Below are 12,724 nucleotides of genomic sequence, written 5' to 3'. Positions count from 1 at the left end.
ATCCTAAGTTTCTAAAATATAAGATTTATTAATGGAAATAAAACACTTAGTGAAATGGAAATTCCAGGGCAGTCGATTATTACACAGGTAGATAATCATGTTTATAGATTATCGTATACATATGTAAAGGTCTAAGCACAGAAGTGTCCATGGAAACATTGTTCATATTAATAAACACAGTAAATGCCTGCATTATGATATGTAAGTACGTTGTAAAATCTGTGGCCATTAGAAAGGTGAAAATGGAGAGGAGTATAGGAATTAGAAATTTAGGACACAGTGACTGACTGAGGAATGAATGGAATCCAATATGTTGCTTAGATCTCTGCCTTGGGCTGAACTGAATAGGTAAAGAGTGAGAATTATGATCAGTCTTATCCTGGACTTACTGTACCCAAAGTTTCTGTGGATCACAACACCCAGGAAGCAATCAGGTATGTGGGTTTTGAATATCAGTGGGTTTGGACAAAGATAGTGGGAGCCATAAGGGTTGATAAAATCACCCAGCAAAAATGAAAGGATTAGAGGTTAGAAAGGTAAAAGTAAAATCAGGAGACCATGTCATGAAAGCCAAAGAAAAACACAGTTCCAGCAGAGAATGTTTAACAGAGATCAGGTAAAATCAGACTGAAAAATGAGTACTGGATGTGGTAGCATGGAGGTCCTGGGCTATCCTGGACCACTCCATGGTGATAGCACTGTTACTGTCCGGGTGCCATGTAGACCCTTTTGTCTTGAAAACAGTTTTATTGGGTCATTAGCCCCACAACATTTCTTAGAGTCTTTTATATACCAGTGTACATCAAGAGTCTTTCCAACAGGGTTCCTCAAACTTATTTGACCTAGGAAGCCTTTTGCTGTTGTTTTAGCATTTTTCAGGACTAGTGTTATGTAGAACACAACTTAGGAAACATTGGAGTATACCAACTTTTGAAGAAGCTTGACGGCAAAGAAATTAGAGAGGTAGAGGAGTAACTTGTGGGAATATGTAGCATTCAGTCAAAACTTCAGGATACTTATAATAAACAAAGTGACGAGAGTAAGGGATATAGAGAGAGTAGTATTATAGGCAGGAGTTTCTTGGAGTCCCAGATGAGATGAAGGGGACTGGAATCCTGAGAGTGAGTGTAATTTTGAGCAGAGAGAAGAAAGTATAAAAGGATGCAGATAGCTGAGGAGAGTGCCAGTTTCACTATTCGGTGAAGCAAAATAATAGCTTGTCTTGTAGACAGAAAATTGAAAATACTCCATTGTGCTTTTGAAAAGAGAAAAATTCGTGGAAACTGTGATATCACTTAATAGTCCCAGTTATGTTATTTAGTGGATGTGTGTGAGATGTTTCCAAGCAGAAATTTCTGCTATGCTTATGCTAGAAGTCTCAGTGATTTTTAAAATTTTGTATTTCTCAGGATGCCAGACATGCAGCTGAAGAAGAGATCTATACCAATTTAAATCAGAAGATCGACCAGTTTCTACAGCTGGCTGACTATGACTGGATGACGGGAGATTTGGGCAACAGGGCTAGTGACTACCTGGTGGACCTCATTGCCTTTCTGCGTAGCACCTTTGCTGTGTTCACACACCTTCCTGTGAGTACCGTCGCTTTTACTTTGTCCATCATATGGAAAAGGCTCTCTTAAAGATTTAGTTTGGTGAAGGATGTTTGTTTGTTTCTAGAAGTTCTCCAGCGTACAAAAGCTCACACTATTATAATCATCTCTTAACAAGATTTAGAGACCTCTTGTATTATTTTTTCATTTCCTTTTGCATTTTGTTTATTCTGAAAATGGTCCCTAATATTATATCTACTTATATTCCTTGTGACTTGAGGGTAATTAGTACAGACACATAATGAATGCCTTGGTAGAAATAAAAGAGAAACTTAGGAGTTAGAATTTCAGGTATGTATTTTCTAATTCTAGAATGTGCATTTAATTTTTTTATAACCTCAAATTTTCTAGTAAAATTCTCCATCTTTTTATTTAATTTATCTATCCTTTCTCTGTTTTCTTGAGCATATAGTCACAGTCATCTTAAAGTCTTTGTTTACTGTTACTAATGTGTTTGTCATCTACATATTGGTGGATTTGTTTCTGATTCCTTTTTTCCTTGGTTTTGAGTAATATGGTCCCATCTATGTACAGGTTCCTGGTAGTATCATCTCCCACTAGCTTTGGTTTATTTTTTCCCTTGCTAAGTAGGTAGAACCTGTGGGTGAGTTGTGGGTTGAGCCTCATCACTCTAATCCAATCATGGGCTGATTCAGGTCAGGCTTGGAATGCGGCTGTGCATATCTTTGTTTCGCCCCTGTCGGTAGAACGAGGTTCTTTGGGGCTTTTCAGAAGAGCCTGGCAGGTCGTTGACTCTTCAGCACTAAGGGGGTTATGGAAATTTCCACTTTCCTGAGAAACCTTATCACTTCAGCCGCCTCCTGTCTTACTCAGATTAACAGTTGCCAGCAGGAAAAGAAGTGGTTTGAGACTGTAGTCAGTTTACCCACTCCCTCAGAAGCTTTTGGCGCCCACCTGAGGTTCTCATGAATTCTCCCTCTACTGAGTCTTTTTCTCTGAAACACTGTGAGGCTGGGAAATCTTTGGTTTTCAGAGGTTTTGGCTTAAACACTTTTTTTTTTTTTTTTAGTTGTGTAGCTTTAGATTTCAGAAAATGTCTTGGGTATAAAACTGGCCCTCAGATCTCCAGTTTTGGCATTTCAGCTTCACAAGAGAAGCAGCAGCAATTCAGTGATATATTTGCACCTCAGCAGCTGTCCGCTACCTGGGCCTAACCAGGTCCACAGTCTGTTCCAATGCCCAGCTTTGGTGGATGCTTCCAGGGAGAGCCACAGGTCCTCGGCTTACCTATGAAAGGTTTGCCCTCTTTGCAGTTTTATTCCCTTCAGTCCTTACTGCTTCACAGTCTTCTGGTGTGTTAAAATATATGTTTTTCTAAGATTTTAAAAATCTGCCTCTATTAGTACTTAATGGGAGCATTGGCCTGCAGAAAACTAGATGATTTCATCTAGCTTCATCTTGATACCAAAGCCAGAAAAAAATAGCACAAAAGAGCAAACTACAAACTAATCTCACAATTATGGATAAAAAAAGTAAAATGGAGAAAGATTTTAGCAAGTGAATTCTAAAGTGTTTTAAGAAAGTAATTTGGTACTACCATGTTGGCGTTATTCTAAAATGCAAGAATGGTTTGCTATATTAAAATCAATTAATAAAATTTATCCCATTAATAGGTAGAGATAAAGTATATAATCGTCTTTATATTTTCTAAAGAGACATTGTATTAACATTCAGCTTGCATTCCTGATTTTTTTGAAAAACAACTTACTAAAATACGAGCAATGTAGTATCTCAGTACCACTGTGAGGAACATCTGCGTCACACTCAGCAGCCCCCGTGCACTCACCAGCGTGACACTAACAACGCATGTCTGCATCAGCGTCAGGAGTGTGGTGAGGTATTTTTAACAGCTGCTTTAGAAATTTTATCAAATAAACAAGGTAACAAAAAATAAATGATAAATAATGTAATAAGCCATAATATTGTCATTCTTCATAGATTATTACTGAATAGTTGAAAAACCCAAGAAAATGAAGTTAAAAATAATTAGGATCAATAAGACTTTAGTTAGTTAGATGGTCCACTTATAAAACAAATAAGTTTTGTTTGTTTCTCTTCTATTAGTAATATCCTCATAGAAAATATATTGCAAAAAATGCCCTATTTGCTACTGGGGCATAAGCTGTAAGATTTCCATGAGCACACTTAACAAGTTCTATGTAGAATCAATGTGAAGAACAGGTCAGAGAGTCATTTAAAAGAGACTTCATTATGTGCAAATACAGAGTTCCAGGATGGGAATATTTCTTATTGTAGAGTATTTAAAAAATTATTCTAATTGCAATGAATGTCAAGTAAATTCAGTGGTGGGTATCTTAAGATAATTCTGAAATTTATTTGGATACAAAATGGACAGTATTTGCCAAAGAAATATGAAAAAATTAATGACTGTAGTCGTTTTCTATCAAAATATGGAAGTTTATATTCTTTATTCTGTTTATTATAAAGTTTGTAATAAATGTATTAGCTAAATTATTAGATGTTCACATAGTATAATATTAATCATCCATTAAATTAATGTAGAGGGATATTTATTTTAAAACATTTTAATGATCTCTTAATTGAAAAGCAGATTGTAAAATCATATATATAATATCTCATTTTTATTAATATAGCTATAGACACATTATCATCTATATTATACATAGTAGAAGATCTAGACTTAGATACTCCTTGGTTTAACTATATTTATTTCTGTGTAGCTCTTAATTTTTCCATTTTGTTTATCTTTGTTTAAATTTTTTCCCCATCATGACACATTTGCTGCTTTTATAATCCTACCAGTGGGAGAAGGTGCTACTTAGAATCATTAATTTCTATCTTAAAGATTATTCTGTCTTTGGTAATTAACTTATATGATAAAACAATTTTACTGAAGAAAGATTGTTTTAAAATCTGTTTCATTTTTTGGAAGAAAAATGACCAATTGTATTTTGGCTATATGTCTCCTCACGTATTGTATGGTTACTTTAAGATTTTGAAGTATTATTTAAAAAAATACCTTTTTTTCAAAGTCAAAGCCATCTGGAAAAGTTTTCCATATATTCATTTTCTTTGTTTATTTTTTTTTCTGTTCTTACAAAATAAAAACAACACCCTAATAAGTGTCACTGTTTATACATGTCATATGATACAATGGTTCCTTCCTTTCACCTGTAGGCCGTTTAGAAGTGGTACTTTGAATTAAACACATGTTTATCTAACTCAAAGTGCATGCTTTTTCCACCTGTAAAGTTGTGACCTTCTTTATGGGTCTATAGTTTAAATAATTATTTGAGAATTTTTTTCTAGTTTTGTTTATTTTGAGTTACCTAAATACTATAACTTCTCTGTGTAGATTGAGTTGATTGTACCATTCAGAATCACCTTACCACCTACTACTCAGAATCAAAGCCAGAGGTAATTCACAGCCCTAAATCCTCAGTATTGCTTCCACAAATGCCCCTTTTCTCTCTTGCCTCTTACAGAGGTCTGTTTGTGAAGCCACCCTTTCAAAAAGTAGTTGTATTCATCAACTATTGTATTTTTTCTCTAGAATCAAATTAGTGTGGCTTCTAAACCCTTCTTCTGGTTTTCCACAGACAGCAAATAGATGCACAGAATTTGTGTTTATTCTCCCCAGCATGCTGAATAACTTCTTCCTGGAACCTCATTTAATAAAATATATTAGAGAAACAGAGCTGTGTCTAAGATTTGCTATTAGGCATTATTAGTGAAAAATTATAAAGGAAGGAGCTCTTTTTGAGAAAGAACCCAAATCGTTTATCTTTTAATTAAGGTAACTTTCTTTTCTTATTTGAAATTCCTTGGCAAGAGGGGCTCCCTGTCCAAGAGGAATATTGAACAATAGCAAATGTGCACATGATATGGACAGAACTGTAAAGGAAAAGGCAAAGACTACTATCTTACATTTTGAAATCCCCAATTTTTTATAGTTGCCAAGGATGTTTTGTCACCACGATTGCAACATAGTCAAAGAGATAGTCAGTGTCTAGGTACGTGTGTGTTTGGGTAGTAGAAATGTCAGGTACGTGTGTGTTTGGGTAGTAGAAATGTCCTCAATTGTGCTCCATTAGATAGCGAATGTAAGGGAGAAATTACTGAAATTTGCAACTGTTTTTCTCTTGAGGTTTGGTAACTAAGGTGACCTACCTATTTTCATGAGAAATCAGAAGTAATTTCAGTAATAAGGTTTTCCACAGTTAAGAGTTCTAAAATGTTTCTGTGTACTTTGAATTAACAGATGAGGTGTGTTCACAAACATTTTTTTTAGGTTTCTTTGTATAATTTACAATTGCACACACAGCTACCCATTTTGCATGCTCAGCATAAGTGCATACTTTTGAGAATTTATACTGTTATCCTGATAATTATCTTTTTCAGAAATGCTTGAGAGAGAGGAAATACTTTCTCAAGTAACAGACTCCAAGGAGGGAATCCTGAATTTGTTTTCTCTGTCTGCTGTTAATGTTAATTTATATAACCTGGGGCAAGATATCTCTTAACCCATGTTGGTTTGCCTTAACTTCCTTTGTCTAAAAATACAGCGATGCCTGTCCTTGGCCATCGTTCCTGGCCAGTTAGTTGATGGGTCATTTTTCAGGGAAAGTTATTTTCTACACAGAAGTTCCTGAAATTCTTCCTGTCTAAAACCCTCCTAAAATGGGCATTTCTATTAGCACTCCAGTTAATTTTATGAACTGCTGCCGTCTCAGCACTAACCAAATGATCCTGCTGTTTGGAAACTGTCAGTGCCTCTCATTAAGGAGAAAATCTTCTCTGGAACCATGAAGACTTTCCATAATGTGACTCCCAAACTACCTTTTTGACTTTATCTCTCTATCTCAATTTTCTATTTGCCCAAGACGTTCCTCCCAAAAACTGAAGTAATGCTCTTTGTCACGTACACCCAACTCTCTCTACCCTTGTTTTTTCCACGCCTCTTTGAATATTTTAACTGCTTTTGTCCTTTAACTACATATATTGAAATCTTACCAATATTTCAAGTCTCATTTCAAGTCCTACAGGTTCCGTAAAACCTTCTCCAGTTCTTTCAGCCAGGTCTGACTGAACCTGGCTGAAAGAACCTGGTAAGGAAGAACCAGCTTTCTTCTTGATGGCACTAGTCTAATTCTGCCTTGGGTTGAATGTGTCATCCATTTGTGTGCTTACTTCACAGAAGGGGAGGGTGGTAATCAGGGAAACCTCTTGTGTTCCAAATATTTTACATGTGCATCACCCCAATTAATGAAGATTAAAAATGCCTCAATCAGATGAGTGCTATAATTGCATTTTAGTAAAGAGAACATGAACTTGGGAAGTTATGTATTTTGCAAGACATACAGCAGATATGTGGCAGGGTCCATATTTAAACAAATTTATTTGACATTAAAACTTTTCTATTTTCCCATCATGCCCACCAAATTGATTGCCAGCTATAGGACAGTGAGCTCTGTGGAGAGAGATCTTGTTCTATTCATCTCTATATTTGCATGTAGTGCAGCATCTTGCATGAAAAGATGAACAAAATTTTTTTGTGAAATTTACTTGTTTTGAATAATAAAATAAGGGAATCGAAAACCACTTGTGGATCATCTTTATCATTAAAAACAACCACTTAATTATTAACAAGAATGAAGCCATAAACTGTTATTCTGAGACAAGGTCCTAAAATTTGTTTGGGTTAACATTCTATATTTGTCTTTCTCCTTTCATATTCTCTCAAGTTTACCCCCAATTTTAAAACAACCATTGTTTTGCAAGTCATGGAATTTTAATTTATAAAACTTCTGTGCATATGTGTATCACCTTGAATGTGAAACTTCTGTTGTGTACTCTCATTATCTCATTTGGTTTATAGAATAACCTCTCTGATGTATGGATAGTTACTGTCTTTTTTATTTGGCAAATGTGGACAGCGCAGCCTAGAATGGTGCTGCCCAAGGTCAGAAGATGAATCAATAGTGTGGGTAGGTCCTAGGTCCTTTTACTCTGGGTCATGCTTACTCCATTATATAAAATTGTCTTTTATTATTTAATAGTAGCTACTATCTTTTGAGTATCTAACATGTCTAAGGTACTATGTTCAAACATAGTAAACATAAGGCATATGCTGTATGTTTACTATATACACACACATGTAAAAATATGTATAGATATAAATTTGTGTGGAATAAAAACATGTGTCTATCTGTACACATACACATATACATACATGTGTATATATGTCCATACATGCATATATGAGAATATATGCAAATACATAATGTATGTGTATAGATATACACATATTCTCATTTATTCCTTGTAACAAATTTGCAAACACATTTTACAGATTAGAAGAGTAAAGCATAAAGAGGTTTACTATTGTGTTAAAAATTAATCATCTACAGCACAGGTGACAAACACAAGACCTGTGGACTGAATCCGGCCTTCCACCTTGTTTTATCCAGCTCGGCACCTTGTTTCTACCCCACGGCAGCGCTGAGCTCCTTGCCCCTAGTTAAGGAGTAGTTACATTGATACAGTCCTAAAATTGCATTCAGCCCTTGAAGGCAACCATGAGGCTGATGTGCCCCCTGGTGAAAGTGAGTTTGACATCCCTGACAGGTAGTGGATCAGGGGTGTGAACTGCCTGCCTCCAAAGCCCATGTTCCCTTGCTGCTGGGTTATGTTACCTCTAACTATGTTTCATGGAGCCGTCATTAAATGCTATTTTCTCTGTGAGATTTTTGTCTTTTCCTTTCTTTCTTTTTTTTGTTAGTGTATAAAATTTTTGTCATTATGACTGGTACAGTTCTCAGAGACATTAATTATGATAATGTGCCAAAAAGTGGAAACTCTGGTAATGGGAAAGGTACCAGTAAGTGAGCTGCCTGTTTCTAACCTAACCTAGTTCTCTTAGCTACACCTCCTGTGGAAATTCTCTGCTCCACCTGTGATAATGATTCTTTAAATCAACCCAGTCCCTATGGTTCTCTCTGGAGCAAATTAAGGAAGTTTCAGGTATCCTCAAGGGAGCAGACAAGTCATAGCCTTCAGGATATCCACCAAATTTTTCTTCATATTAATTATGTAGGTAAAGCTAGTGTCCAAGGAATTTTTTTCTTTTTTCCTCCTCTGAAGGGACAGAAATTACAGATTTGCTAATGATTTACCTGCCTAGTGAGAAATTGATTGTTTCCTGTTTACATGCTGTTACGATTTTGGTAATCTGAGCCACATAGAGTGGTTTGAAACCTTTGTGTTAGCGTGGTATGGGGGCTGTGCATTTAGTCAGTTGTTTTAGTGACTAAGTTCTTTAGTTTTGTATTTCTTCACAGATATCTTGGTTTATTGAGTTGTTACTTAGCACTCCTTCCCCGACATAAAACTACTGATCCCAATAGCAGCAGCCATTATTTCTGGTTATGTTCAGCCAGTAGTCTTTTGCCTCTTAAGTGATCCTGATCTTTGGATTGTCTGCTACTCTTATAATTATTAAATAGAAGATTAAGAATGTTTGATTCCAAATACTATGAGCCATTTACTTCTAACCTTGTTTTTGGCGATAAGAGGTAAGCAGAACTTAGCTTAAAGAACTACAAAATCTTTCAGTTCCATCTCTCCAAATCTGATGTGCTGGTTGTGAGTGAGAGATACCAGTGAGAGGATCTTAGGTGCTGCTGTGTCTGGTTACCCTAACATCTCAGATCCCTGTAAAAATGGAAGGGAGGCTGCTTTGAACCTTTCTCAGTGGTTCTGGGATAGTGGGAAGCTGAAGTGTTTTCTGAGGACAAAGTAATTATTGCTTATAAGAGCAAGTAGTTTAAAGTAATTTTAACTGCGTAATAACAGGTAAATGGTTATATAAACTATAATACTGTTCAGTGAACTATCATGCATTTATTAAAACTAACTTTGTGAATATTAAATAACATTGCAGAGGATTTCTAATATAATGTTAAAGAAGCAGAATGAACATTTTATAAACAAAATGATTATAAGTATGTAGAAACTCTAAAATCACATTCGTAGTAGAGAAAACGTTCAGCAGGAAATATGTTAACTAAGTAGTTGTTTTGGTGGTGTAACTGTATTCTTTTTCAAAATTGTCAGTATTTTGTAATTTCTTGTTAGTCATTTTAAATATGTTTAAGGACTTGCTTCATTTAAAATGTTTAGATCTTTATAGCTGAAACGGTATTTATCCAAGTTCCCATGGAAGAAAATACTGCTGCTTCACAATGTTGCAGTTGGGTCATTCTAAACTGCATTTTTGCTTCTTTGACAAGATGGTAACTTTGAGCCTGCCGTGTAGTGCCAAGACCCTCCAGCACACCCAGTGCATGTGTTGTGGGGTGAGGAGTGCACAGTTAAATAAGGGAATCTGGTCCGTGCTGCTGCTCTGAGATGCTCATGGTGGTGTGTAGCCACAGTTCACTGTAGTTTTAGTAAGTGCTAGCACCTCTCCAAACAAATAACACACATGATTAGAAATCAGACACAAAGCATACTTGCCTGGGGACTCCTACTTTGAGTTAGCAGCCAGCCGCAGGCTTTTTGCTCTCTAGCTCCCTGGCTATGGATGAGGCTCAGGTTCTTCTTAAGGAAAAACTGGCTTCTTAAAAAGTTATTAGAGTAACACGCATGCTCACAGCCAAAAAATTGATTTTCTACCCTCAAATGCATTATATTTTTGAAAGGGTTTCTGTTAAGAATATCTATTTGTTATTCTTATTTAATGCAGGTTAATTTGATTGCCTTTACAGCATTCCTGCAAATGAATGATTTGCTCTCTTTAAGTGTTCTGAGGTGGAGACTTTGGTCAACACTTAACAGTGACTGCCAAGCTAATGCAGGGGGAGTTTTATGTTGTGTGTGTTTTGTCCTGTTTGGGCAGATTGATTTTTTGGTAATAGTTTATTTTTATTGCAATTTTTTTTGCGTTTTCATTATCCCCCTTGTACCCTTCTCCACCTCCACCCACGCCCCTCCCAATCACCACACTGTTAACTGTGTCCATGAGTCCTTTTGTTTGCTCAATGTTTTTGTGTTCATTTTAAATTTCCTTTGATCTTTGTGTCTCTTGATAACTCCTTTGCAAGATAGTCTTAGGAGGAACAGGTGACAGTGACCTGAAAATGGGAATCTGTCTTTCAGTACACAGACAGGTCCTAACCCTGAAGTCTCAAGAAGTCTAACATGAACCTTAGTGAAGGTAGTTTTCTTCTGTGTCTGTTTTTCCTACATGTGAACATGGATTCCAACTAGAGCTTTATAAAATCTAAGGATGGTTCTCTAGAATGATATTTTTGGTGCTATGCTGACCGTAGCTACACTTCTGTTGTTGTGAAACAGGCACAGTGACCCCTGTAGCTCATTGTTTTAGTTAAGGAGACCTTGAAAATATGTTTTTGTAAATAGTCCATTCTTTAGAAAACAAAAAAACTTCGTGTGTTTTCTTTTTTTTTTTTTAAAGATGTTATTTATTTTTTAGAGAGGGGAAGGGAGGGAGAAAACCATCAATGTGTGATGGCCTCTCAAGTGCCCCCTACTGGGGACCTGGCCGGTAACCCAGGCATGTGCCCTAGACTGGGAATTGAACCAGCGACCCTTTGGTTTGCAGGCCGGCACTCACACTGAGCCGTACCAGTTGTGGCACTGTTTTCTTTTTAAAGTAAAGAATAATAAACAGGTGAACAAATTATAAATACTAAATAGTTTGATGAATTTTCACAGAGTAGATATACCTATGAGATCAGCGCCAAGATCAAGAAACCAGACATTACCAGTTTCCAGAACCATCAAGACTTTCTCCCATCAAGTCCATACCTGTCTCCCTGAGGGTGATCATCATCTGCGTTTCTAATACTATAGCTTGGTTTTGCCTCTTTGTGGAATGACACAATATGTACTCTTTTTTTGGTGTTGTTTCTTAGACTCAACATTACATCTATGAGATTCATCAGTGTATGTAGAAATACTTTCGTTCCTTTGTGTGTGTTTTGTCCTGTTTGGGCAGATTGTTTTTTTGGTAATAGTTTATTTTTATTGCAATTTTTTTTTGCATTTTCATTATCCCCCTTGTACCCTCCTCCACCTCCACCCACTCAATCACCACAATCACCACACTGTTGACTGTGTCCATGAGTCCTTTTGTTTGCTCAATGTTTTTGTGTTCATTTTAAATTTCCTTTGATCTTTGTGTCTCTTGATAACTCCTTTGCAAGATAGTCTTAGGAGGAACAGGTGACAGAATATTATATTCTATATAATATTCCACCATATGGATATATCACAATTTGTTATCTGTTCTAAAGTTGTTGGACATTTGAGTTGTTTCTAGCTTTTGGTTATTAGAAATAGTGTTTTTTGGAAACTTCTGTGTGTATTTTAGTGAATGAACATATTTCTTTTAAGTACGTTCTTAGTGGTGGAATTGCTGTGCCACAGGGCATGAAAGTGTTCACACTCTGCCACATAATTTTCCAAAGGATTATATCAATTTATATTTTTTACCAGTAACATATATAGGAGTTGCAGTTAATTTGCATACTTGCCAAAATTTGAGTTTATCTGTCTTTATTATTTTAATTCCTTTACTAGATGTATCTACATCTAATCTATATATCTACCTATATCTGTATATCTATAAAACATTGATGTTTTTAATTGCCATTTTTTGAAGACTAATGCAATAGAGTGGCATTTCATACTCTAATGGACCATTTGCATACTCTCTTGTTGTGAAGTATCTGTTCAAGTCTCTTGCCCATTTTTAAATTTAGGTTGTCTGTATTTTAATTAATGATTTTTAAGGAGTTCAATATATATTTAGTTCAGTGTTCGTGGTGAACAGAAAAATGATCTTCAAAAGATGTCCACATCCTCATCCCCAGAACCTGTGAGTATGTTAATAGCAAAAGGAACTCCACATGTATGATTAAGTTAAGGGTCTTGAGACAGGGAGGTCATCTTGTATTACCTGGACGCACTTCTTATAACTCAAGGGTCCTCCTAAGAGGGAGGTAAGAGTGTTGGAGTCAGAAAGGGAGATGTACTGACAGAAGCAAAGGTTGGCGTGAGATAGGCAGGAGCCAAGGAATATGGGT

General features: G+C 36.1%; 1 protein-coding gene across 4 annotated transcripts in view; it reads left to right on the top strand.

Moving 5' to 3' along the window:
* EXOC6B (exocyst complex component 6B) overlaps positions 1 to 12,724 on the top strand; it is a 556,350-nt gene that overhangs the window by 329,492 nt on the left and 214,134 nt on the right. For all 4 annotated transcript variants that reach the window (XM_045827528.1, XM_045827527.1, XM_045827529.1 and 1 more), the window contains one exon: positions 1,410 to 1,589. In XM_045827528.1, the coding sequence (XP_045683484.1) occupies positions 1,410 to 1,589 (180 nt within the window). The remainder of the gene's footprint in view (positions 1 to 1,409; positions 1,590 to 12,724) is intronic.

Source organism: Phyllostomus hastatus, unplaced genomic scaffold (assembly GCF_019186645.2).
Source record: "Phyllostomus hastatus isolate PE091 unplaced genomic scaffold, TTU_PhHast_1.1 phas_scaffold_78, whole genome shotgun sequence".
Classification (NCBI taxonomy): domain Eukaryota; kingdom Metazoa; phylum Chordata; class Mammalia; order Chiroptera; family Phyllostomidae; genus Phyllostomus; species Phyllostomus hastatus.
Note: the sequence above shows the minus strand (reverse complement) of the source record. Positions and strands in the feature narration are given on the sequence as shown.